The 27,437-nt window shown below is 36.7% G+C and overlaps 2 protein-coding genes across 38 annotated transcripts; one reads left to right on the top strand and one right to left on the bottom strand.

Annotated features, from left to right (window-relative positions):
- Positions 1-275: 275 nt before the first annotated feature.
- LOC103703927 (putative serine/threonine protein phosphatase 2A regulatory subunit B''delta) lies at positions 276-15,262 on the bottom strand. Of its 37 annotated transcripts, none has more exons than XR_015988331.2 (16): positions 14,371-15,132; positions 10,855-11,103; positions 10,641-10,746; positions 10,458-10,557; positions 9,009-9,114; positions 8,720-8,810; positions 6,929-7,070; positions 5,497-5,644; positions 5,265-5,374; positions 4,239-4,395; positions 4,019-4,144; positions 3,746-3,898; positions 1,968-2,051; positions 802-871; positions 555-671; positions 276-461 (listed from the first exon to the last, which is right to left on the bottom strand). XR_015988331.2 is itself a non-coding variant. In XM_088724117.2 (13 exons), exons 1-12 carry the CDS (start codon positions 14,532-14,534, stop codon positions 3,758-3,760), a joined length of 1,626 nt encoding a protein of 541 aa, XP_088580243.2. In that variant the 5' UTR covers positions 14,535-15,262; the 3' UTR covers positions 276-871; positions 3,746-3,757. The 37 variants fall into 37 exon arrangements, 12 of the variants coding, with proteins under 12 accessions (XP_088580243.2, XP_089779826.1, XP_008785215.4 ...); XR_015988342.2 differs by having other exon boundaries at positions 14,385-15,128; XR_015988329.2 differs by having other exon boundaries at positions 276-671; positions 1,968-2,064.
- A 1,841-nt stretch (positions 15,263-17,103) lies between these two features.
- On the top strand, positions 17,104-24,993 carry LOC103703926 (vacuolar protein sorting-associated protein 2 homolog 3-like). The gene is made up of 11 exons (XM_008786991.6): positions 17,104-17,352; positions 17,819-17,863; positions 20,177-20,211; positions 20,915-20,965; positions 21,098-21,202; positions 21,302-21,373; positions 21,566-21,637; positions 22,267-22,347; positions 22,464-22,499; positions 22,605-22,660; positions 24,601-24,993. Exons 1-11 carry the CDS (start codon positions 17,319-17,321, stop codon positions 24,650-24,652), a joined length of 639 nt encoding a protein of 212 aa, XP_008785213.2. The 5' UTR covers positions 17,104-17,318; the 3' UTR covers positions 24,653-24,993.
- The last annotated feature ends 2,444 nt before the right edge of the window (positions 24,994-27,437 follow it).

The following is a 27,437-nucleotide window of genomic DNA, read 5'->3' as shown; positions in this document are numbered from 1 at the left end:
ATTATTAGGTGTAATGCAGAATGAATCGAACGGTGTAACAGCAACAAGGAACAAGAAATGCTCCGAGTAAATGGTTTTACAAATCATAAGGCAGGAGGAAACAAAAAAAAAAAAAAAATCGTCTGGCCAACAAGCTCTCACCCGTTCCCTCCCAGACGGGAGAGACTGGCGCTACTACAGAACCAACTGGGCAGCTGGGGAGAATATTTTATTAGCCAACTTCTGAATTATAAAATGCCAACACTAAATTCTGACTATTTTTAGACAATTACCAATTCTAATTAAAAAAATAAATCAATAAATATAGGTGATAAAAGTTTTTCCATCTTTTCACATCATATAAATTTTAATAAAGGGAGGAACATGTTACAATAAACCACCATATAAGATGTACCATCCTCGGGGCAAATACATGCCAGGAACAAACTGAAGATTTAATTGCCTTCCTGTGCTTCCACGAACTGTAGCAAAGGGTAAGAAAAGAAACCGGCAACTAAACATAATTTGATTTTTTCTTCCAATTATAAGGCCAGTAATCCTTAAACCCATGGTACCTGGCTGGGATAACTGGAATCAAACGAAGGATGAGTGATTGCACTCCTTTTATGCCATCATTCAGCATCACTGATGTGTTGACCAACTGCTCCAGAATGCCACTTGCTTTCACTTGCCTGAGAAGCAAAAATTTTGCACATGGGAAAAAATATTTTGGAGTCAGAACTATGTTGTGAATTTTGTAATTAATCATCACTAAGGACGGATGTAGCTGCCAAGATCCTTCTTCAAAGGAGCATGCCATACAATTTATCTAGCTGCTTCTTGGCCAGCATTGAGCAAGCATCCGCAGGACCATAGCATTTCTTTCAGGTACCTACTCATGGACCCCATCATGAAATACCAGGAAGATCAACCATCAGTAGCCAGAGTTCGAAAATAAGATAGCTTACTTTTAGTAGAAAGCTACAGAGACAATGTCGATTTTATGCTAGACATGCAGATATATGCCTGCAATTTATAACAGAAGGGACCTTGGTCTGACAAGGCAGGTCTGTAGCAGCATGTCAAAAGAAGAGGTAACTCTCATGCTATTCTAGCATTTCTTTTCAATACAATTCTAATTAGAATGATTTCAATGCAGAAAGGAGCCTGCCAACATAGGAGAGAGAAGATTGGGTAAACCTACTTCACTCATTCAAATGGAAATATAAGTTCGAAGCTCGACCGCAAGGACCTCCAGCCTCCAGTCTTCACAATCCAAATACTTGATCCATCTTTAGCACGCTATACCTTCTAGACTAAAGCTAACAAGTAGAAATATCTTCTTTAAATATTAATTGAAAACCATTTTCTTTCCTCCTGAAACCAGTTCTCCACTTTTTCTACACGTCTGAATCTTTATTCTAGGATCTTGGAGAGGCTAGGTAATTTGATTAATTATTACCATGATCTATCATGCCAAAGTATGTTTAGTCAAATACCTCTCGGGTTCTCTCACGCAACAAGGTTCCATAAGAAGTCAATTTAGAGATGAAAATCAAGGGAAGAAGTCAGGTTATCATATTCACAGCAGCAGCAAATTAGCCTGAAACCTCTAACAAAACTAGGGTATATCATAAATCACAATGAGAGCAATCAACCTAAACAATCTAGGATAAGAAAATATACCTTCAAAATTTGTCTAAAATATGAATTTCTGCACAACATAGTAGCAAACCAGAATACAAAATTTCAGAAAAAAATGAACAGCAAAGTGCTCCAAAACAAAGAAAATTTATCTGAATTAGATCGGGGCATTCATGGTGTAAAGTGTAAACAATGGCACACTCAAGCAAACTACAAGGGCAAAATAACCTCACAAATGGAAGTAGAACATACGCAAAGGAAAAACCAAAAGGGTAAAAGTAATGACAGCAATGATGAGATCATGAGAATGAAGGTAAAAGAAAAATATAAGCAGCATGACGTACGTGCTTATCAAGGGAGAGTTCTTGCAGTCTTCCATGCTTTGCCGAAACAATGTTAAGGATGACTCACCTTCAAATCCAACAGCACTGGAGGAAGAGACTAGCAATGAACAGAATGGGAAAATGAAAATAATACAGCAAGTCTCTAAAATTCAGTTAAATGAGCCAACATGACTAGAACATTATTTCGAAAGGTCTTAAAACTTCCCATCAAGTTGGGAATGATAGAAAAGGAAGGGAGTGGAGTGGTGCATGGGAAAGACAAAGGGAAAGAGTGAGAGCGGATCTTACACGAGAGAGTGTGTGTGTGAAGGGGCACTGGTCATAAAAGGAGAGAAAGAAGAGAAGGCGCATGGAAAAAAAAAGGAGGAAAACAGATCATCAGCAAGAGTTGGCGAGAAGGGAGAAAACCAGAGGATGGGCAGTCTGTAAATTTTACCATATCAGCCCAGAATTTATGTTATGATGTAAGAGCACTTGAATCACTGTCTATTCTCATGCAATATTGATCATTAATAACCCTCTATTTGGTGCTCCTCTTGAATTACTAAAATACAAAATATCACTTAAGTTGTCATTTGAAGGACATGGAACAACTTAAGTTGGTGTCGGAGACTCCCAAACTAGAGGTGAAGGAAAAAAATCACAACTAAAGAAATATGTCCTGAATAATGATCAAAAAGAATAGCTACAAAGCTAGCAAAGTCCTAGATCAAAAAGTAAAGAAGGATAGAAAATATATCATGCAAATGTAGCTCCAAGCAAGGACTGAAGTATTAGAGCACATGGGTCCGCACCAGCCATACCAAATTTATCAGTAATAAAGTATTGGTACCGGTATACCTCCTGGTACTGGTCAATACTAGTAGTTGGTACATCATCTTATTGTTGAGGTGTTGGCACCAAAAGGCCTACTACCATGTGTTGGTACAATACTGAATCTGTAAGCATTGCTACAGATTGGTATCCATACTTCAACTCTTGGTTTATTTCATAGATTTATGACCATTAAAGCAATCAATAATCTTACCAAACAAAATAATCTGTACACTCAATCATTCCAACCTCTTCATTTTGTTGTAACAACTAAAAGTTAAGCTCACTAATCCCCTTTATACCACCTCAACAAGCCTCTTAGGATTCATGTGTCCACTCATTATAGTCAGAGAAAATTATCATGAACACTATATGGATGTGATATTCCACCTGTTAAAGAATTTCTTTTAATACGGTCTACGGACCATATATTAGGTCATACAAGCTGACATTTTCAACCAAAATAAACTATGTAAGCAAGCAAAAGTACTAATACCTACTAGTTTATCAACACCACTACGATAAAGTCAACTTTAGTTCAAGTTAATTAATATATATTTCAAATTTTCTTCCAAGTCATCCTCCTTTGAAGTGTCCATCCAAGTTAATTTTCATAATCAACTTCAGTTCAGTTCTGACATGTTATTCACAAGTCCATACATGAAAAAAATCTTAGTTAATAAATGACACATAACACGTTTTTTTTTATATACTAAGATCTATATCCACAATGTGTCGCTTGGTATTGTTTCAGTACCAGACAACATTTCAGTGGATCCCATGCAATTTGTAGTCACTCATGTGACTACCTTAAATTCATACCAATAATCAGAAATGGCAGTTAATCTTTTCTTTGGGGATAAAAAATTGAAACTTCACATTTGATCAACAGAAAAGGAACAAAAAGGGAGATCATCTTGGCACCAATTAAACATGATAAAAGAAGAAAATAATCAGCTGCTCACCTTAGTTTGACTTTAGAATGGAGCCTCAAGTGATTCATCCCAAACATCTCCACTTCCATTAGAGGCATCTTCAGCATCTTCTTCCATTGAGAGCCTAATATATTCTGTGTGCGCAAAACGATCCCACTCAGTCAAATTTGGCTCTTCACGTTCCTGCATAAACCATTTCAAGAAGACTGAGACCCCTTTTTAAGAGCATTAGCAATAGTCACTCCAGTCTTGTGTCATACCCTGACTTTCAAGAAGTTCATCTATACAGATTAGTGCACTTACCTGACGAGCAAGAAACGGATCGCGCGTTTCAAATGCCATGAATTTGTTGAGATTGAAAAGGATGTTAAAAACATTGCCAGAAAGTTTATTGCCTTTTAAGTCACGTAGAGAAAAGTGGCTCTCATTCTGCAGAGAAAGACATTGTCAGAAACACTGAAATTATGCCTAGATAAACGATATACAAAAATATATGTTGTGTACATAGCAGCAATAAGGTGACCTCTGGTGCAATCATATCAATCATCTGGCATAAAATGTCCTCAAAGAGTACAGGTTCCTGTGTCATGCATTCCATACGATGCAACTGCTCCTCGTAAAAGAATTGCATTTCGTTGGGAGTCAGAATTTCATTTCCATCCAAATCTATACACTTGAACCTGAAAATATAAGTGAATAAATTTAACGGATAGAGGAAAATAAGTTCAAATTAATAAACAGTCATCACTTGTGAAGCACGTGTCAGAGCAAGATGTAATAGTAAGTAGGCCCCAATCCACCAGCTATCATTGCACACAGATTTTAACAAATTTATATGTTAAAACCTCCTGACATTGAACCATACAGGCCCCTTATAAGAGCGATATACTGGCTAATTTGAAGACATGCTCCATAGCTTTTCACTTACTTTTGTTTGAGAAAGTTTTTTCCTTCTTTGTCATTGTTAAGGCCTATACAGTGTAGTTCCCTCCATGATTTCTCTCTTCCATAGAAACTCCGAACATGAACAACTAATAGCTGTCCCATGTTGTCATGATATGGAGGTAATTTCTAGATTTCCTTTCTCAACCAGTAGTCATAAGAAGAGCTGCCCCACTAATAAACATTCCAACACACTACAGAAAGACATTCAGCAGTAGACAGGTAATTGTCAAGACTGACGTCTCTATATGACACACCAAGTATAACCCTCTTGCAACTCATTTGCAGCCACTCACTAAAAGGTCGTATTAAATATCAGAGCTCTATCTCATTCATGCCTCTATATAACTTCAATACTGAGAGAGCCCAAGTTTTGACAGGAAAATGAATCTCCATCTATTAAAAGAAGTTACCTATGAAAAAGAGGGAAGATAAAATCAAAATCTGATGTGTTTCACAAGAGATCTTCCAATCAACAAAAAGTGAACTTCAAGATAACATGTTAGGCTGGGTGAAAATAGGATAGTATTATAGTAGAAATCCCAATAAACCAAGTACAGAGGACCTGTAATTTATCAGTTATTTCCAAATAGGAGTTGAAAATTACCAATACTCAAGACTTGGTTCAGATGATTTATCTTCCTCTGCCAGAATAAAATAAACAAAATCTTCATAGCCCATTTTCCCTTCAACCTTACTAGTAAATTTCCTCGGTGCCTAAGGACAGTTGAAACATATACAATGTCAGAAAGAATTCTAAAAATGTAAACCAACCATGAATAAATATGTAAGTTATTTTAAGCAGTCTGAAGAATCATGAAAGCATAAAAAATACAAACCTGTGAAAAAATTTTATCAACAATTCTATATGTCAGTGCATGGTTTCCATATCTGATAAGGTTCTCTTTGTCAATCAAGAAATCATGATCTGTATCGAGCTCCCAAAACTTGCAGTATATTACATAGAAGTGCTCATATGAGAAGTACCTGCAAGAACAGGCAAACTCAGAAAACTCCTTTTATCCCACGGTCAAAAACTGATAGTCACTCGAGAAGTTAAAGGTTCAAAATTAGTGCTACAAGTTAACAAGACAAGCAATCATAGAACAACATGTTGGTCCTTCTCGTGCTAAACTGTATGGCTCATAACAGCCACCATCATAGGCACATGATTGCATCTGTCAAATATCACGATGCGCTTTAGCTTTGCTTCACCTTTAGATCCAGGTAATTTTAATGTAAAGAGATTTGTTTCCTGTTACAATTGCTGTTTTCTAGCATTAAGCAGTAAATATTTCAGCTCATAAGGTCAAATTGCAAAATTTTCTGATCAGGCATCTTTCAGGATAGATTAGATTTTTTATATTTTTTTGTAATTCTTGCACTGAATTCTAGAACTAATCTAAAATGGGTTCCGAGTCTTGCTTTTTGTGATTAGTGCCCGCAGATTCTATTTTTCATGCAAATTGGGTTGGGAAGGTTTTGAAATAATTAGGATTACATTTCAACGTAATTTTAATTACATTCTATGTAAGCTTTCCTGGAAAACCTTATTTAACAATTTCCAGGAAGTCTTTGGTCATCTCCTTTTACGAATGCTTGCAAGTGAATCTGTATGGTCCTCTGAATATTGTCAGGTTTTGTGTTATAAAAAGGAGAAGGGGCAATAACGCATATTATGAGTTGAATGGTTGAAATTCTTTGTAATTTCTCTTCTCTATCTTTTCTCTCTCTTAGTTATCTTCAAGATCGAGGACTTGCCTAAAATCATAGATCACTACAGCAAAATGGATACAGATTTCCTGCACAGATCTGAATTTAGTTTTGGATCTCTGCAAAACAGCAAATCTGAAATAAGGTTTAAATTCCTGAAACATGAAGAATCAATTATCTACATCTTTTCTATGCTACATCCTCTACAATTTACAATTCTTGCACAACTGCCCGGTTGCTGTTCAACAGAATGATAATTGTGAAGAGAATTCATTCTCCTTTGGGGCGAGGGGGGAAGTTTTATTAACATTATATAATCAATCACTAACATTTTTAGCGATGTACTCTCGTGTTGACTAGAAGTGACCAAGGTCTGATTCCGAAGCCACTAGGCAGAACATGGATATTCACACTCTAGAGAGAAACATGCGTACTGTAGAATACAAATGTGAATTATGACCACTGTAAAGGGCACCAAGAGTAATATGAACTGTGCAAACCATACCAAAACTCTCAATAAGCCAGATGAATTGCAAATTTTGATTTAAGTAAAATTACCTCAAAACTTTGTTAATATCTTCCTCCTCATCAGCATGCTGCATTGCAGCAATTAAATTCCCACGTTTCAGTTCTCTGAGGGTAAGTTGGCCATTTCCAGATCTATTCACATAGTAAAAAATTCTGTATATAACAGTTTCCGCTGGCAACAAGGATTAGAGATCGTATGCATTAGATACAAAATGTTGATATGATGTTTTAGTTGCAAGATTTTATCAAATAGTAACTCACCAAGCAAATTTTTGAGAAAATTCCAGCAAATATATGGAACAAAATATGAAAAACTGCACAATGATATGATTAATCATGATATCTTTCACCAAACACATCCACAACATGGTAGGCAGGCAAGCTACAGAACATAGTCTCCAGAGTCCAGACTAATGTAAATGGAACCATTACTTTTATATATTGCCAGTTGACGACAATTAACAAATAGCAAGAGGCATACCACCAATAAAGACAAGCGGAAGATTGGCAGGATTAGAATGATGAGGATCAATATGTGGAATCCACCTCAATGGAATGGCATTCCATTTATTGAACCAATCAAACATCTTACAACAAAGACCAACTAATCTCATCAAGAGCACCCATGAAATGCAATCTTAGAATAATTGTTGATGATTGTCATAATATTAGCATTCCTAACCGAACTAAACCCAAAACGAGAAAGAAACCAAAATATCAAATAATAATAATAAAATGGGAAAATTTTGTTCTAGATAATAGAAGGTTTCTTTCCTATTTATGATATGGAAGAGATACGCACATAAGCTAACATATACACAAGTACGCAACTCGAATCAAAATCTAGAAAGTGCTTTCTATACATTCTGATGTAGAGTGCTTCACACGCCATCATGATCTATAGGAACATGAAGCGTCCATGACTGGATAGAGTGCCTACATGCTTATCAGTTATCCCATGTCCTCAGTAAGTGTGATGCTCTACCATTCCTTTATGTCAAACAAGTTAAAACTTATGTATTAAAGTAGGAATAAAGTAATGCTTATAGAACTGTGGAACTTTCACTGCTGGAGTATCCACCGCGGTCTACCACACCGCCGCTACCGGGCATACCATACCGTGCCAGAAGAAAACTGGTACGAAACTTAACTTCAAGTCGGTACAAGCCTCATATTGTCCCATACCAAGGTGTACTAACTTGTACTGAGGTGTACCGAAGTGCATACTAGCCCATATCGAGACATACCGACCTGTATCGAGGAGTACCGAAATAAAAATTGAGAAAAATAATTAGAGAGCTATTTCGGTACAGGGATATACTGTAGCGTACCGTACTGAACTGATAAGATTCCTATACGGTACTCGATACTGAGATTGCAGATCTTGGTATCCACTTTGTATTATTATGCAGATCAATTATTAAAAAAACAATTAAGAGTGTCTCAAGCAGTAATCAACATGGCCGCTCATTGTATTCCACAACATGCATCACTCTCCAATACAACTTGTATTTTCAAATTATAAACTGACTCCATACACTTTATAATGCAAGTGTATAGTTTATATTTTTCCTAGTCACTTGTTCATCCCAAGTCACTGGCCAGAAACAAAGCTTAGATCATCCTCAAGTTAAAGATTTAACTTATATAGAGACAAGAATGTAAAGGATCAGCATAATACTAGCAATCACATGTTAATGTGTTTTTTATCTCAAAATGATGATGCTTATCAGCCACTAGCGAATCCCAGCATTAAACGTTGACATAATTGGACTAGATCAATTCTGTCACAATAAACATGTAAAGCAATAAAAGACTCACCATATCTTTCCTGAAACTCAGGTGTGCCATGTAAGAATTCCAAACCAGGATGGGTCGCCAAAAGTTCTTGAAGGACAGGTTTAAAGTCCTCCTATATCAGTTAAATTTGAATTAAATAAACAAAAACAGCAAGATAAGCTCACGTAGAAATACACTAAGACTTGCAGCCCCAGCAACCCATTGTTATAGTTAACTGTACAATGACGCCAGTCTCTGTGGCTTGAAGGTTATACAGAGAGGAGTGCTAGAAGTGGCATCTTAAGAAGATTCAGAAACACAAGAGACAGACCTGACTTAGGTACTTGCGATCAGGTTGCTTCAGAATGTTAAATATCTGTGTCGTTATATCGGTTGTCATCATGTTGCTATTGACCCAATAATCAACAAATGCATCCCTGAAATCACAAAGAGGATGGCTAATTAAAGTTTGGAAGAAGAGCTATAATGAGAAGAAATGGCAGTAAATATAAAACTAAGTTTCCAACACCTCCAGTAAAATTGTAACACGAAATGGAATTGAAGAAAAAAAATCATGACCAAGAATTCCAAAATTTGCTCATAGAAAGATATGGCAGCATCCATGCATATGCAAAAATGAAACAGCATTATGAATGACAACTCCTGTGCCACATAATTTTCTACCAATCATACCAAATATATATATTAAACAAAAGGCATCAATAATTCAGAGTTTTATCACGAATTGAAACAGAACTACAGGCTCAAAAATGTAACAGAGAAGACAATAAAGAATCAAACAACAGCTGCAGGAGTCAAACTAGAAAGGCTGCTATACAACTCTCCCAGTTCATTGAGTAAATAACTATAATAAAAAGGTTGTGGAGGCTTCTGAGGAATTGTACACATATAGGGATGCAGTCCATCTCACAAATCATAACCATAGCCTGCTATCATTGGCTATGGGCCTTATAAGATTCTGAGAATAGCAGAAATTTCAACACCCTTAGAGATATAACTCAGCTGTAGTGAACTTGGAGATGGTAGCACTCCCGGGCCTCTCATTTCTGTGAGAGGAATGTGTCAACAAGCCTTTCCAAGGAATATATTATTCATATATTCATCTGGTAATGAAGTTTACTACATTAAGATTATGTCCAAGTTCTCTGACCAAGTATTCATGTTTATGGGCCTTACTATTTTTTCACTCAAACCAACCATTCTATCAAGTCAGCCCATTAACTCAAAGGGTTAGACCAACTTATATGCACCCCTAGAAGTTCAGTTGATGAATGGATGAGATCAAATCAAATTAGAAGCATAGTTTATCAGCAATCTAATAAATTAAATTAAGTGAAATGGTACTTAATATAGTCCATATCTTAAAGTAGTTATTATGCATTTAAAACACAACACTTAAATTGTAAGCCACTAGAACTAGAGCCTACCGCACAAGAAAAATAGTTAGGGGTTCAAAGTACACACTGGGAGCCACAAGTACCTTCTCAAATGAAAAAAGGAAAGATTCCAAAACAAAAACTGATAACAAGATGCTCAAATTGCAAAAGCCATGTTTTATATTTATTGTTAACTGACCAGAAAGGACCACTAGTACAGGAATGAGGAAGAGATAGTCATGAGACAAGAAAGGCTTAAAAACTATCACCAGCAAAAAAAAGTAAGTAAACATGGATACATTTGAATATCATAATAAAAAAAAGAAATGAATTTAGCCTATGAACTTGCATCTTAAATCTCAGAAAATAGAAAACTTGCATACCTGGTTACAGTTCCAGTGCAATCAACATCAATTTTTCTAAAAAGAGCAGCGGAAAAGAATGACGGTAGCTTGCAGATGTCCTTTGTGACAGATTTAAATTCTGATTTTCCAAAAACAGAAAATATTCAGATGCTTGAGATGCAATTAACAGGCACAAAAGAGCATCCCATATAAGTCATTCACCATGAATTTGTAGTCCATCCACGTGGCCAAAGAAAATATTTTCAATTCTAGATAAGCATTGCTCTTTCAGTTCTTCTGGAGGTGGACACCCATATTTGAAATAGAACTGTTACAGTGTGAATCAGTCAGTGAGAACCATATGTGGTAAGACTCCCAGCCACTTGGAGAAAATGTTATTGACTACATACGATAAAATTTAATCTGAAGGCAGTACCTGAGGTATGACTTCTCTCACTGGCTCACTAACTAATTTTAGTGGAGATGCAAAGGATGAAACTCCAGTCCCTGTACCACGTTTCGCAACACGAGGAGATCCAGTAGTGCTTCTAGGTGAAAGAGGAGGTGCACTGCCAGGAACGAACATGGAAGGCAATGGGTTGCCTGCCGCAGCATTTGTGCCACTACAGCTGCCAGGAACATTCAGGGGGGCGCCAGCTTTTGCATCTTCAATTAATGACTTCACCTACACCAAAAAGGCAAATGAAAGAAGCATTCATGCAAAATTTTGGCACATGTTGCCATCAATTGGTCTAAATTTACACAACCAAGGACCATAAGAGCAGAGTGAGGCGTGTGATAATGCAACAAATTGTGAGCTCCTATAGCTTAATCAATTGTTAAGCAAGTCAAAATAATCATGATATTAGGATCGATATGATAGCCACCTTAACTACGATTTACTGACATCCAAGGATGGATGGATATGGATCACAACAACAACGCATACATAACAAAAGCTAACATTGGACTTCCATTTCTTTCTGAATTATAAGTTGTGATATATTGTAAGGAATTGAATAATGTAATACTGGACGCACATCAAGGATTGAAAAACCACACACACCACCCCATACTTGCTAGTATGTAGCAAACCAGGCCTAAAGCACCACATAGCATACCAAACCTGTACCACTTGGTACGCCTTTTTTAATTTTTTTCTCATTTGCACCAGGGCATACTGACCGCATGCTACCCCCCTATCAACATATATACCATATCAACTAGTGACTGATGCAGGCCAGTGCCTCAAAATATAAATCATTGAGCCATCAAGAGAAACAAAAGCAAAAACATGTTTCGGGTCTATCTTGTTCCAGATGAAATGTTATAATACATGACACAATGTCAATTTAGAAAACAATGGATGAGACTTATATCCTATCTATATGGTCAGCACAGATAATCAAAATCACATGAAGATAAGTGCATAGAAACTCTTAAGAGCCACCTATAATGAAGTGTTTTGGGGGGTTGTTTTGCTTTGGAGGTAAAAAATTGTTTGAATAACCAAGTATCAAATTTACAACAGGTGCTCCTCTGGCAGATCTTTAATAAATGAATTCTCTACACTTTTTTGGCTTCTTTATCAATTGAACTTCTGATCATAAACTGTCAACCATTAGATGAGCGACAACTAGACAGTCCTCAGATGTCAACTCCTCACATAGAGTGTGGACTAACTCTTGCATCTTCGAGTTCAGCAGAATCCAGTTTATGAAGGAAATTATCACATAAACCATCCATCTTCATATCTTGCCATTGTTTTCTTGCATTTTGGAGAATCTCTTTGCTCTCATAATAACTTGATGTATGGATCCTTGAAACTGAGTCTATAAACAATAGTCATCTGACTTTTTTGATTGAATCTTGCAAAAAGACAGTGGAATCCACAAGTGAATCCTTAAAAATAAATCCTAAATCTGAACATATCAAGTTTGCAACAGAAAAGGGCGGAAACCAGAAAAATGGAGTAAACCTTATCAAATCTTCGTTGCATGAAGAAGGCTTGACTCCTTCTTGCTCCATTAAAGCATTTTTTATAATACAATGGTCTAGCTGGACATCTCACTCTTTTCTTTCCACTGTCCATCATCTTCCCTATAATTGATATATCAATTTCCTTAAGCCAACAACTCCCCTTACGTGAACAAGATGTTAATCAAGATTCCATGCAAAGTTTTACTGTTCCATTCACAAATTTTAGTTTCCCACCTTCAGCCATGAGCCTACCAATCATTCATCACCTTCTGCTTCATACTGCTGCTTCATCCATTCCATCTTATCTTTGGGCATTGCGTGCTCGGTGCTCTAACCACAACCATTAAAATCAGATGGGTTTAGGGCCTTAACTCCCTCCACTGCAATCAAACATAACAAAAATTTGACTAATAATTGGCTTGTGTGATACATCTGTATAATAAGAAGAAAGCATGAATCCAGAGATGAACATTTGATCCAAATGAACAAGACAATCCTTTCCCCTACATTGTTTTGAGTTAAACAATTAGCAATTAGTATGAGTCAACTAATTCATTTTGTTTAACAAAATCTGGAAAGTCAGAAGTAAATTTATTCAAAGTGTAGCGATTGAAGGTTCAGGGTATTGGTATATGATACACATCTTGCTGAAGAAAATTCACCAAAACAGCAATTTAAACGCTTGAGCAATTCCTTAGATGCCATGCAGTGATGGACCATTAACTGGTGTCCTAAGCAGTTCTTTAGTCCACTTAAATTGTCTAAACATACAATTATATGTCTTGGCAGATATCGATCACCATCTAAATGGTGAACTAGCAGTGGGTTCACATATTTATTATATTTGATTATTGACCTAGTAATTAATGCAAAATCCAGTATGCTATGTAAATAACTCTTCCTAAAAAATGATGAAGCTAAGCCAACAAATGAAATAGCAATTCATAAGCAATCTGATGACTGCATTTCATATTTTCTTTATTTATTGCTGTATTTTTTAAGGTCAAGATTAACCTTGAACGCGCTAATGGACTTGCACAAGAGTAGGCTAAAATGAGAGAAAACTAGTCGTTCATTGCACTTGCAAACAAATCAACCTCTGTCCACATGACATGCAGACCATTCTGATAGCCACAATAGTGAAGAGAGACATGTCTCCTCTCTTCAATTGTACTACCAAATGGTGTGCTCACCGTCTATTTTCTATTCTGTTTGTATCAATTTTGTTTATTTTCTTTTTACCTTTATACATTCTTGCACATGTACATTTCTTCATTTTATTTCTCTTCATCATCATTGCAATCATCGTCTTCATCTTATTTTAGTCCTTTTCTTCTTTGTTTCTTCTACTTTCTTATTTCTATTTCCGCTCATCTATCTTTTTGACCTTTAATGTTCAGGTTGATTGTAATGTTATGGCCACCAATATAAACAGAAAATACCTGACAGTTAGTCAAGGCATCAACTTGAGTAATATTATTATTAGTTACTTTTACAAAAACAGAAATAAAAAAGAAGAGGTGCTCACCTTCTATCCTGACCTCTTGGCCATTAAATGGTCCAGATTAATGCAAACATTTGTTCAAATGCTTAAGGACCAAAGAGCATTTGATTTAACAAAAAAGAATAAGGTTTCCTTCCAAAAGCTCCAGCAAATAAACTAGATACTGAATTCAGAATGTTGGCTCCCACCATGCGGAATGTGCTACTTTACACCCTAATGACCTACACGTACAAGCAGGAAGGCCCAGTTTGCATACAAATTAAGTTAAGGGAAAGCCCTAAATCACTGCTTCATGTGATGATCATGTCCAAGTAAATGCCCAGAGAAGGGCAGTAATCTGATATGCATAAAATACTTCGACAATATGCCCCTCAAATTCCAGAGAAAAAAAGAAAAAGAAAGTAGGCTGAACAAAAGGAGCCACAAAAGCCAAAATTTTTAAAAAAATGGAAAACAGATGATATTCACCGTACGAGAGGTACCATTTTGGAAGTTTCCGGTAGCGTAAGCCACTGCGAGTAAAGCCCTTGTGCAATATCCGGGTTCTGTTTCAACGCCAACGGAGATACCTCCGCCAGCTGCAGCAGATCCGGGTCGAGGGAGGTCACGTACCTTTCCACTTCCGCATCCATCCTCACTACTCCCTATCTCTCTCATACACCAAGAACGCGAAGAGATGCAATAAAAGAACCCTAAATCCCTTAACCCCTTCAAGAAAATCCAAACTTCCCTCCGAGCAATCACAGCAAGGCAAACCCTTCGCACCGCTCCAATCCAATCCAGGCCTCCTCCCTCCCTCACCACTGGTCCACCAGAATCCAAACCTCCAATCCAGGCCACAGGAGGCGGAATTCAGCAAGAAATCCCTGGATTTCAAGATGGAGAGCTGGAGGCACCTGGGATCGTTCCGAATCCTTCTTTCCTCCGGCTCCGGGGCTTCATAGATTGGGATCGAGCTCGAGGCCACCGCTCGAGAGGCGGAAAACGATAGGAGGATGGGAAGAGAAGGAGAGATTAACACATCGGAGATCGGAGGGACAAACTCGGATCAAGACTCCCACCGCTCTCGAAAAAGACGAGACCTCCAAACCCTCGCAGAAAAGAAAAGAGAGAGAGAAACAAAGAGACCGTGCAACACAGCAGCGCCGAGACCTGGAACGCCAAAATATAACGGCAAGAAGATGCCCCCCGGCTCGTTCAGCACAGGCAGAGGAGGGCCAGGGTACGATCGTATCTCATCGTATACAGCTGTATATATAGGGTAGCTATATACGGTGTCCAATTAATTGGTCGATGATCTGGGCCGTCCAATTAATAGTTTCCTCTCTAATATCTTGGGAGTTGAATCGCATGCTGCTTTACATTATAGGGTTCCTTTGGTTGAGATATAATCTCATGATTTCTTAGAATCATTTAACCAAAAAAATAATTACTAAAAAAATAAATTTTACCATATTTGATTGACGAAAAATTAAAATATTTTGTTGAAGTTAATTTTATATAGAAATATTGCTAAATTTCCAACAATATTTTTGAGTAAATAATTTTAGTAATAATTTTTTTTTCAATCTATTTGCTGGTTATTTATGGCCCACTCATATAAATGTGGTTAATGCTGGCTATTTCAAATATTGAAATATATTTACATCAGTAAATAAGTATTTTAAAATTAATTATACATATATTAGAAAATAAATTGATTATTATAAATAAATTTTAGTATGTTTTGATATGTAAATAAATACATTATTTATTAATAAATCTTATTTTTATATATCATTTATAATTAATAAATATTTTGTTAATTTTATTAATATTTTTTAACTTTTATTAATTAATTAATTATTATATTAAAATACCTTAATATAATATATATATATATATTAATATAATTAGTGTTAATTGTATTAATATAATTAATATAATATAAGCGAATGTATTTCCATTAAGAAATGATATTTTTAGATTATCTCCACTCTGTAATCCAGCATAGAAAAATAAATACCATATCTCTCGGAAAAATAGACATAGAATTCACCATTCATTTTACCATCTCTCTCATTTACTTTTTGTACTAAATATGATAATTTGATGTAGAATTTATTTTTCTATATCAAATTACTCTCAATCACATGGATTCTAAAACTTGTACAGAGAGCCAGCATTGTATAGTCTAAAGGTTTGGCAAATAAAAGAGGAGAAAACGAAAGCCGATATGAAATTCTCCCAACATATATTGCTCCATTCTCACAAAAAAATCTTTCAGTTCCTTGACAGCCAATCCTAGTTTCTATGATTATTAACGCCTCGCTTGTAAATAGTAACCTATGTCGACAATTGGTCATAATGGGTCTACAGAACCTCTTTTAGTTTTGGTCGGGACATTTTGACCCATACTTGCCCTTAAATCAACTCCCATGACCTAACTTGATCCAACATAGCTAATGCACGAACTACACAACTGCGACATGATTTAACATGATCTATTTTAACCCACCCCGAAACCGATCCAATAGTCAATTATCATATAACAACAACATGGGAAAGAAAATCCAATCTACTTTTCAATTAACTAAAGGAGAATAAGCGCTTTAGCCCAATCACATCTCACACATTTTGATGTAACCAAATGATGTACTTTATATAACAAGAAGGAAATATGAAATTCCAATATCCACTTTGGCCAGTGAAAAGAGGCTAGATACTTGGCTAAAACTTGTCCCACATTCAAGACCCCACTCAATGACTCAATTCAGTCTGATCCAATCAAGATAAACCTCTACCCTATCAAAAATTTCAATTTGAAAAAAATATTTCAACTAGGGTTTGTGATCCGAGATCACTAGAGGATGCCAAATTAACGGCTGCATGGCACAAACTAAATACTACAACCATTAAACTAGTAGCAATACTATTGGATGGTGATTCCTCGATGATGTTGTCTTGGATTGATGGGTATAAACTTTCAGCACTCTTTCTAAGGCTCTAGTGGGTCTCCCAAGGGTAACAAAGTTATTATAATAACAATAATTTCAAGACCAGCCAATCCTACATGAACCCAGTCCAAACTGGGTAGGTGGGCTCCATTTCGCCATCCATTGTGTGGACTTTAGGAACCATGTGGGCTTGCCTGGGCCGTCGTACTTGATCTGGTCCTCCGGGACCACCGCTATATATACGAAACTCCAACCGCGTGCTTGCGCTCCGGTCGGCCCCAGTCTTCTGTTCCGCGGCGTTTTATCTGCTCACCTCGCGTTCCTTATTTGTTTTTTTCCAAGTCAATTACAAAATCGTTTTAGTTTGGAAAATAGAAAGGTTTTTTTCCTCGGGATCTCTACCGCTCATAATTCACAATCTTGCTCTTCAATCTCTCGCTCCCTAAATCCTCAACTGTCGTCGCCGTTTTCCCCAGGAAGATGAACATTTTCTCGAAGAAACCCACACCCAAAGGTATCTGTCTCTCTTTTCCTATCCGTCTGTTCGTCTTGAATTATATAAAATTTTGTTGGATTGAACATTAATCCATGCATTCTTGAATTGTGTTTGTGTTCCCGTTCGTTCGTTGTTCGATCTGTGCTGTGGATTCTAGGGTTTTCTTGTTGCCTCGCACGACCAATCTATTGATTAGCGTATTTACGTTGCAAGATCTGCTCATAAAATTCAATTGGATTAGTGGTTGTTTTGAATTCTTGAGTTCATTGTGATGCACTTTTAAGCCGTAATTTTAAGTTCTACCTTTACATGTTGCAATTTTTGTTGCTATATTGACGTGTTTCGCTGAAGAAAGTTTCCTTATTTTTATTCATATAAAATTCTTGGAGTATTAATAGTGTTGGATGGTTTATTTTTCGTTCTCTTGCTTTTATTTTGCTTCATGTTTATACATCTTACTAACTTCTATGCTGCTTGACAACAGATGCGCTTCGAGCAAGTAAGCGAGAAATGTCACATGCCACGAGAGGTATGATTCTAGCTCAAACGAAGTTTCTAACTGGTTGATGTTTCTCAAGCCTGGGTTTCAAGAGAGAACCTCCGAATTGTTTTGTGTTTGTTGCTTGTTGTACAGTGAGAGTATGTTTCATGTGACATTCTGGTTACGTTGTTTGTTTCAATTTTAACACCATCTAACATCCAAAGGAATTTGATCTAGTAAAAGAAAAGATCCTATTTAGGCAGTCAATGCTGATGAAAGTTGCTTCTGAAGAGTATGGACTGATATAGCACATCAAAGAAGGTAAAATTATCTTGCAAAAGATGAATACCATATTAAACAGTATCTCAATACCATATTAAAGAATATCTCAGGACTTATACCTCAAAAAGATCAAGAGTTTCAAATTATATTTACAAAATATCAGACTAGACTATATCAAAAGCTTCAACTGTTAAAGATAAACCAAACCAATGCAGCAGTCATTATCTCATGTATATGGATAAGCATTATCAGTATATGATTCGTCACATTTGAGAATATTTTATAGTGCGAAAGTATTGGTCAAGGAACTTTGGCCAGAAGAGGGGCACTAAAAATTAGTTGGACGGGGAAATTTACTTTGGTTATGCAGCTTAAGCTTGTGCATTCTAGGAACAATTGCCATGTTTCCCCTGTACTTGGAATGAAACATCTCTATGGGTGAACTGCTTGATACAGAGATATATGGTAAGTGTTTAGGTATTTTAGAATTTAGATTTTGTAGATCATGATTATCAGTGTGAAATCTCAAGACATCACTGACATATAATTTAGCTAAGATCATAAACCTTCCAAATGGATAAGGAATTTTGGAATTCATATTGAAGTTTTGAAATAACATTTTACAATCAGCCAATGTTCGATGAAAAGCTGCATAATTTTTTTGAGCAACACATCCCTTAGTATTTTTGGCCTTCTCTTAGTTGCAATTTTCTTTTGTACTTTTTCAGAGATTAGGATCTTAATTGTTAGAAAAGAGGTGAATATGGAGGTGAATTCAGGTGTGGAAGGAAAAAATGGTACTGCCATAGCATGGGTGAACTGGGAAAGGGATACCAACCATCTCACAATTTAGCAAATGTTACAGCTAAATGGAGTTGACTGTTTTTAGGAAAAAAACCTTTTAATTGCATGGTGGGCAAGATTTGTTGACAGTCCATGTTTCTTATCATGATATGAATTGAACCATCTGTAAACTGCTCTGGCAGGCTAATGGCCTAATTCAACCTCACATGGTTAGAAAAGGCCAAGTTCAACCCACATTTTGGTGCTTGTTTTTAAACAAGCCAACTAGCCAAGCATGGACAGCCTCCTGCTTGCAACAATAAGTGCAGGCTCAGGATTAGTTTGAGAAACAGCATGTCAAAGTGGCTCATGAGCCCAACTTGAACTACTATAGCTGACCTTGCCTTTAGCTCGACCTAAGCTTGGGCTCTCTTTTAGCTGAACTAAGTTGAGCTTGAACAACCCAATGCTCTTTTCTGCTCAGCTAAGCTTCTTTCCAGCTCCGTTCAACACCTCAGAACACTTCTGGACTAAAATTCAGCATTTCTGATGGTTCTAAACCTTTAATCATATCAATTCATTGTTTCTTGCTACTAAAACCCTATCTATTTTGTAAGGTATGACAGTCTGGAGATCTTTTTTGGATTTGAATAGTTTTGATTTGAACGAACATTTGTTTAATAAAATTATTTACTACTTAGTGCCCTTTTGAGGTACATACTTGCAAATATATGATTTATGAAAGGCATTTTGCCAAGTGACAAGCACGCTCAAGATAATACTGCACGCAATAACATGGGGGCTTGCCTTTTAAATTTTCTCCAGGCTCTGTTTGATGTATTCATCCACGTTTTCATGTTATTTCCCTTGTTTATATTTTATTCACCATGCAGACTTAGGTGAATAATAAGCCATTGCCATGCTATGCAATTTTATGGACAATTAGCTGGTTTATAACTGTTTCACTAACCTTAGCTCATAATTTGCTGCATATATATTGAATTAAATGTTTGACAAATTTATCAAGATTTCATTGGCTTCCTTCTGCTGACTCTTGTTTACTGCAACCATGTCTTCTGTTTGAAACTTCGATGGTTCAGCACAACTGTAGTTTATACTGATGTTGGCATTAGGTTTTCTCAGTACTGGTTTTAGTTGTCTTTCATATTCTGCAAGAAAAGATTTGGGACGAGATGCATTTTATTCTAGATATCTTTCAGTAAAAAACTTGTTGTTGAATTTAAGATATGTGATGCATGCTCTAACCACCTATGTTGGATATATGTCATGCTGTAGGTCTTGAGAGGGAGATCGCAGCATTGCAGTTAGAGGTATGCATAGAGCCTGAACTGCAAGATAGTTTCATTTTACCTTGGTAATTGGATGCTAAAATCATTTCAAACTTAGTCACATTGGGCCAGTACAAATATATTAGCTGATTAGTTGAGATACTGTTATTTCTGATGAACTTATACTGGCTTGTTTGTGATCAATTAGGTCAGATAGTTTCTACAAAATACTCTTTTTAAGCTATAACATTTTTTTATTTTTTTGGGAAGATCATGCCTATTTTTCTTTCATTCTTTTTCTTCTCACTGTCTTCCTTTTGCATTGTACATTTTTTTCCCTTTCCATGATGATATGGACTTCAACATACTTCCTATCAAGATATGTTGAGCAATCTATACTTTCAGTTCATTTCTAATGTAGTTAAAGAAATGCTATCTTCATTAAACTAATTCAAGTCCTTTCAGGAGTGTCATTGCCTTTTCTGTAATGATTTATTGCAACAAGGTGAGTTGATAGAATAGTTCACAATATAATAACTACAGATATCAGGATATTCTAATCTTGCATGAAAATTAGTATCGATGAAGAAATTTTTTTTGCTGGTATAGCTTGTGACTTTATTGGTGTAAAACATTCTGTATACCGTGGCTGATATAAGAAATTAAGCATTTCCCAAGCTTTTAAGATGCGCTTTATTGTTATATGATTGCAATTAGGCCTCACACTAGATAAGCATAATGGCAGGAAAAGAAGCTGGTTTCCGAGATAAAAAGGACAGCAAAAACTGGAAATGAGGTAAGTTTCTTCATGTTAATTTCGACAGGTCACAAAAATCTAAATCTTATACCATGGATCATCATCACCACATTTGCAAAGTTCATATGATTTTTAAACAAAGCCTTAATTACTTTGAACAATTATTTGCAGGCTGCAACTAAAATTTTAGCCCGTCAGCTTATCAGGTTAAGGCAGCAGATTGCTAATTTACAAGGAAGCCGAGCTCAGATGCGAGGTATAGCAACACACACACAGGTAAACAAACAAAATCTCCCTTTCCTTGTTAGCCGTTGGCTTTCTTCCTTTCATTTTGGCATCCTTCTGTTCCTATAAGTTTTTTATTTGACTTTGCAGGCAATGTATGCCAACACTTCAGTGGCCGCTGGCATGAAAGGTGCGAGCAAGGCAATGGGAACTATGAATAAGGTCTCGGAAACACTAATTAATGACCATTTGCATAGTTTGAAATATTTCACGTTTTACCATTTCAAAAAAAAGTTCACTAGTAGTGGTGGACATGTGAACTGAAGTGTAATAGCAACTCATCTGTCTCTGATCATAGATATATATATATATAGCTCTATATCCTATGTTTTTACAACTATTTGTCACTTGCAGCAAATGGAACCTGCAAAGCAAATGAAGGTTATGCAAGAATTTCAAAGACAGTCAGCACAAATAGATATGACGGTAAGGCTACAACCATCCTTAAGATACATGACAATTTCATTGATGAAAATAGTAAAGTTCATTGCCGCATATGTGTCATCCTATCTTGTGGCAGAGTTGTCAATTTTGGCCATCCTCAAGTGATGCATGATATTAAAAGTACATACATATGATGTCTTCCCTGCAAATATACTTTCATTTTTAAATGTGAAATAAATGTTTTTCCAATTTTCCTTTACTTTAAAGGAAATGCATACTCTTGTATGTATACAGTGTCACTCACAAACACTTTCATGATGAATCTATGTGTATATACATATACATACATATATATGTACAAATACATACATACATATGCACATAATATATGTTTATGCATATCTGTGTGTATGTATGGACGGTTTTTTTTCCTCCAGTGAATGTTCTGTCAAGAAAACCATCATGTGGGAAGACTTGTATGTTTGTTAATTTCTCTTGTTGTTGCTTTAGGGTAGCCATGTTAAATCATCTCGCATTGGATGCTAGCCTTTTATGCTCTTTCTTGCTTAGGCTATGGATGACCTTCTCCAATGTCTATATTGCATATACAAAAAGAGCATTTCTTGGTTAGCTTGTAAAATTGTGACGTCTGTACATATATGCCTCTGCAGAGTGAGATGATGTCAGACTCCATTGATGATGTCTTGGATAATGATGAAGCTGAAGAAGAAACTGAGGACCTAACAAATCAGGTAATGCTTTTTAATCCTGTTCCATCAAGTGTTCTGGAGAAAATGATTTGATATTGCAGTATCACCTTTCCCCCCCATATTCATCCTTCCTCATTTTGTTGTTTATTGTGTTTTAGGTTCTAGATGAAATTGGAGTTGATATTGCATCACAGGTCTGATTTTCTTAGTATCTTTTCTGGGTTTCAATGTTTTCTGCTATACTTAGTTCTATCATAAAAGTTGACTTTTTTTTTTTTTTGGCTGAAAACTACCTACAGTTATCATCAGCTCCCAAGGGAAGAATTGCAGGGGAAAATGCTCAAAGTGCTGAGAGGTTTGACTACCTTGATTTTTTTTCTTCTTATTTTATCTTTGTTTTTCTATTATATGTCTTATTTCCTTGAGCCCATTTTGATTGCATCATTTAGACATGGTGAATTAATATGTTGTACTAAATCCTTGGCAGAATTCTGTTACTATAATGTAGTGAAATGTGTAATCAATTTTAATTCACCCTTTGATTTCTGGACATATTGGTGGCTTGCTAGCTATAACTAAAACCTGATAGCTTGATCCATTCCATTTAAGTGGAGCTTCATGGATTCTTCTTATGGGCTTTCTTGGTGCAAACCGTCACAAATCTTCTGTTAAATTACTTTAGATTTTCCTCTCCTTTACACCATAACAATATCTTTTTAGTGTTGTTCCAGGCATTTGGAATCAGATTTATGGAATCTTCTGTGCCAATTATTCCTATTGAGGAAAACCTCTATTTTTTTTTCCAATTTTTTTTAAATCCTCTCTCTCTCTCTCTCTCTCTCTCTCTCTGTCGCTCTCGCTCTCGCTCTGTCGCTCGCTCGCTCTCTCTCTCTCTCTCTCTCTCTCTCTCTCTCTCTCTCTCGCTCGCTCGCTCTCTCTCTTTTTAAATGTATGTTAGCATAGGTCTTCTTTTATTCATGAAATCATCCTTGGTCATTCAAGGTCTAGGTCTGGGGTTTCTGAAACTTTGTTTAGGACATGTATTCTGAAAATTGAAGGAATTCAAGGTTTTAATCCTCCCTCATATACCTTTCTTCACTCCATTTTTTCTCTTTCACATCTCCTGTTGTGCTCTTTTATTGCTGTCATTTGTGTCCTAAGAGACTGAACTTATTTGAAATTATTCTTGCATTTAAAATTTTTACTTCAGCGCTTAAAATTCTTTCTTTTAGCCTCAACACTGAGGGGTTAAGCATTATGGTAGAAGTGGAATTCTCTATTTTCGGTAAAACAAAAGTGTATCTTGATATGGGTACTGGTGCCTAAAAATTACCATGCTATTTAAATTGCATTTATTTCATATATTTTCATCCTACTATATGTTCAAGTGGAAAAGCTTGTTTTGTTATCACAGAATAACACGATACACTTTTCCATCTCACTTGGTGTATCTATGATATGTCTGATGTGCCCTGAGGAAAAATCTACACAATGTCTAGATGTAATTGCTTTAACAAAATGGTATACATATTCTGACTTCTTTAATATGCAAAACATGCCTTTTTAAATTTTGTTATGAAGGGCCAGTCCCATCTTCGAAATTCTTAAACCTTATTTTAGTTGCTAAGCTTTGAATCTCGCATGATTATTTATATTCTCTCCCTTGGTTTACATTACATGCACAGCTGGTCTGACCTCGTAGGCTTCTTGACCAAATGTTGAAATTGTCTATTTGTGGCCATATAAATTCCAAAGACCAAGGGCCAGATATAAAACATTACAGGATGACCTGCTTCATTTGTAAATTTATTTGGAACCGCATGGTATTTGCTCTTCAAGTTTCATTAGAAGAATCCACTGTCTTTATAGTACAATTTCACATGTTTAGACCACACTGGGACGGTGTCCGGTTAAATCAAGCATCTATGGACCCTCTTTTAGCCAGAAAAATGCAACCAATCGGGTCAATTTGTGTTTTACTTTCCCGGTCAATCTCCTGCCCGATCCAAATAATTCAGAAGTTGATCTACCTTAGTTGTTCAGTTAGTTGGTGAGTTCTGGCCAGATTTCTGGACATGAGGTTCATCTTCCACTGTATTAATCTGTTTGGACCATTCCCAAACCGTGATTTTGTCTTTATCTTTTTTAAAATCCCCTATTATTTTTAATGATTTTTATTGTCCTTGAATGGGGGTTTACTGCTTAGGAACTAAGCCCAGCTTACCCAAGTGTTATGTCATTATTATGATATATATGCTCGTATCTTTTACTATCATACCTTTTCTTGATGTGCAGCTTGGAGGTGGATGACCTTGAGAAGAGGTTGGCTGCACTGAGAAATCCATGAGTTGAAGGCTCCATTTATCAGTCTTCAGATCTCATTCCTGCATCTACTCTACATTCCAGGAAGTTTATATAGTATGTAGATGTGAATTCACGTTGTGCTTGAGATTCTTGCGTAAATAGTTTCGGAATGCAAACTCGATGGGAGTGAGCATGGGTGAACCAATGTTAAAATATGCTTGGAACACAGAGACTGCCAATGAAGTGGGCGAGCATGGGCGAAGCTGGTGTAAAGATTGGTGTGATCACATTGCAAGTTCGATATCCTTTTGATTGGCCAACAAGGAATGCTATGAACTTTGTAATTTTTCATGCAATAAAAGTGGCTTCTCCGGTTTTAATGTAGATAGAGATTGTGTCCCAAAATTCCTTTCATATTTTGTACATAAAGAAATGGTATCTTACCTCCCTCTGTGCTAAACTGTTCTTTACAAGATCATAGGATAGGCCGATCTCGACAATTTGGGGGAGGCAAGCCTCATAAATAGAAAAAGAATTACTCTCTAACAAATGAACAGCCATAAACTTCAGCGCCAGGAGAACCCTGGAGAAGAAGGCAACTGGGTGATCCCCTGATACTCCTCCATATCCCTCTCTACTCCTGCGTTGTTTAACCCTTCGGCTCATTGGTTATCCATCGTTCAGCTATCCCCGAGTATAGGTATACGTGGAGGACTCAAACAACTTGGATCATTAATCCCCTGAAAGGTAGTAAGAGAATTACCTTCAATCCATGCCATGCATAATCTTTCGTAGGCATCTCTCAGTTCTGCTTCAGGTTCAGTGGAATCAGGAACTTTGAAGCTGCTTTAATTAGCCTCTCATGGTGGTTTTTGATTGCATGCCCAACACCTAGAGTAAAATTTCTCACCAAGTCATCAAATTTACCTTCAGTAATTCAAGAGGGATTGCCAAACTACCCCTGAAGGAGAAGAGTTAGAAAGGTCATAAGGACCAGAGCTATGCTAGTGCCTCGCTGTTGCATCAAGACAACATTTTCTATGGCAGCAAGGAATCCTAAAGCCAGGTAACTAGCTTGGGCATAAGACATCCCAGCGGCACTCATCTTCAAGTGAAGGATTCTCTCATTGCGAGCATTCCAAATCATCCAGCCCGTATGGAGGATTGCAGAGATAAACCCTGTCGATTCATTTCCAAATGACATTGTCGATTGAGTTAATAGGCAGGTTCATCCTTTCCTGATTAAAAATCTGTCTATACTTCATGAGCAAATGCACAACTGAACAGGATATGCTCCACATCCTGAAAGATTCAGCAAATCTCCAGTAGCCAATACCATCTCGCAAGGAATTCTTCTACATGGAGCTCTCCACCAAAAAACAACACACTAGAGGAAATTGGAGCTTTCGATATCCAAGAGAAGTCGAATGTCAAAATTTTCACTAGAAGACTTAACAATCAGGTCATAAACTTCTTTCAGATGGATTTTGCAGGACTCAGGGTATTTTCATGATATTATCAACCACATCAGCGAGAAAAATACTAGTTAATTTTTCAGCATCCCATCTCCTATCAGCAGTGGTCATACCTTCTCCGTAGTTGTTCATATTTAGAAGCAGAGGCAATTTGTTGAAGGATGTGGTGAATAATTAAGGTTCATAGAACAAATCTATTGAATCACCTGATCCCACTGTCTGAAAGAACTCACATTCTTTGTATTTTTTATTTTTTTTTGCTGAAGCAGATGTATCATACATATCGGGTACGAATGCATCCAATAAAATCAAAAAATAACAAGTCTCGGAGTGCACCGAGTAATCTTTTCTCCCCTAGCCATAGAGTCTTCCAGAATAGTTAGCTACATACGAGGCTACCCAATCTATTGCCCCATTAGCCTTATCATACATGTGTTTTACCTGTAAGGCTATTCCACTACTAATCCAACCAAATGAGACCTTGTACATAGCTGAGACTTCTCAGCAGCTTCACCAAACTATGCAAGGCTTCACACATAACCAAGCCTCCAAACTCCTCAGGTTCGCAGATGCTATCCCAACCAATAAATGCGTCTTCCTTCGATCTCCCTTGATCTACCAGCTAGTGAAGAGCACTTTCCATTTCCAACTACCAAGCTTTTCATGAGGTTCTCTCAAAAATATAAATGAAATCAGCGTGTTTCAAAGAGGAACCTGAGAGAGGAATTCCAAGGCAAGACCACTCCACAACTTTCATTGAGATACCAAGATAGCTGCAAAAGGAATTCTCTAAATTTACTATTTGTCCTGAAGAAACATCAACCGTAGGAGGCCGTGGCAATCCTCTTCCCATCAGAAGAAGCACTTGCACCAGCATTGCTTTTACTCTGACTCCTTTCAGTCACTAATCCGAGAGCCTCTAATCTGCTTACTATGGGCTAAATTGGCTTCCTCAAATGAGTTCTCAGACTTCTCATCATTAACTACCATATAGTTTTTGAAAGATGCCTTGATGTTGCTGCAATTAACGCTGCTCCACAGGAGCGTTCTTCAGCTTCTCCAATTCACCACACCCTTCACTTTCTCCAAGGACATATTACATGAAGAAAAGGTGTTTTCTTCCATCACCTGGCTCGCAGCTCTAGGCTGAATTTGAGATTGCGAACCTGCAAGAGAGACCGCTTGTTTCCAATTAAAAAAAAACAAAAAAACAGAACGGGAGGCGGTAAAAATGTTTAACTCATTGGCTGAATTCTCTGGTTCACTGTTCTCTACCACCAAGATTTTTTTTTTCCGCTTCAGATGACAGCAGAGAACCACCAAGAGACAAGTTGCCTTTGGGTGGCGATCTTT

The sequence above is a fragment of the Phoenix dactylifera genome, chromosome 6, assembly GCF_051530095.1.
Source record: "Phoenix dactylifera cultivar Ajwa chromosome 6, Ajwa_hap1_PhDact_Kaust_v1.1, whole genome shotgun sequence".
In the NCBI taxonomy this organism is placed as follows: domain Eukaryota; kingdom Viridiplantae; phylum Streptophyta; class Magnoliopsida; order Arecales; family Arecaceae; genus Phoenix; species Phoenix dactylifera.
The sequence above is the reverse complement of the archived record's forward strand: the minus strand, read 5'-3'. Positions and strand labels throughout refer to the sequence as shown.

What these genes read in the sequence shown, in the direction of transcription:
- LOC103703927 (XM_088724112.2), bottom strand. Translation starts at nt 14,559, where the DNA reads ATGAGAGAGATAGGGAGTAGTGAGGATGGATGCGGAAGTGGAAAGGTA. An exon ending in TGAGAGAAGTCATACCTCAG is followed by an intron (nt 10,747 to 10,854) that starts GTACTGCCTTCA and finishes ACACTGTAACAG; the next exon opens with TTCTATTTCAAATATGGGTG. An exon ending in ATCGCAAGTACCTAAGTCAG is followed by an intron (nt 8,811 to 9,008) that starts GTCTGTCTCTTG and finishes TAACTGATATAG; the next exon opens with GAGGACTTTAAACCTGTCCT.
- LOC103703926 (XM_008786991.6), top strand. Translation starts at nt 17,319, where the DNA reads ATGAACATTTTCTCGAAGAAACCCACACCCAAAG. An exon ending in CAGCAAAAACTGGAAATGAG is followed by an intron (nt 20,966 to 21,097) that starts GTAAGTTTCTTC and finishes AATTATTTGCAG; the next exon opens with GCTGCAACTAAAATTTTAGC. An exon ending in AATGCTCAAAGTGCTGAGAG is followed by an intron (nt 22,661 to 24,600) that starts GTTTGACTACCT and finishes CTTGATGTGCAG; the next exon opens with CTTGGAGGTGGATGACCTTG.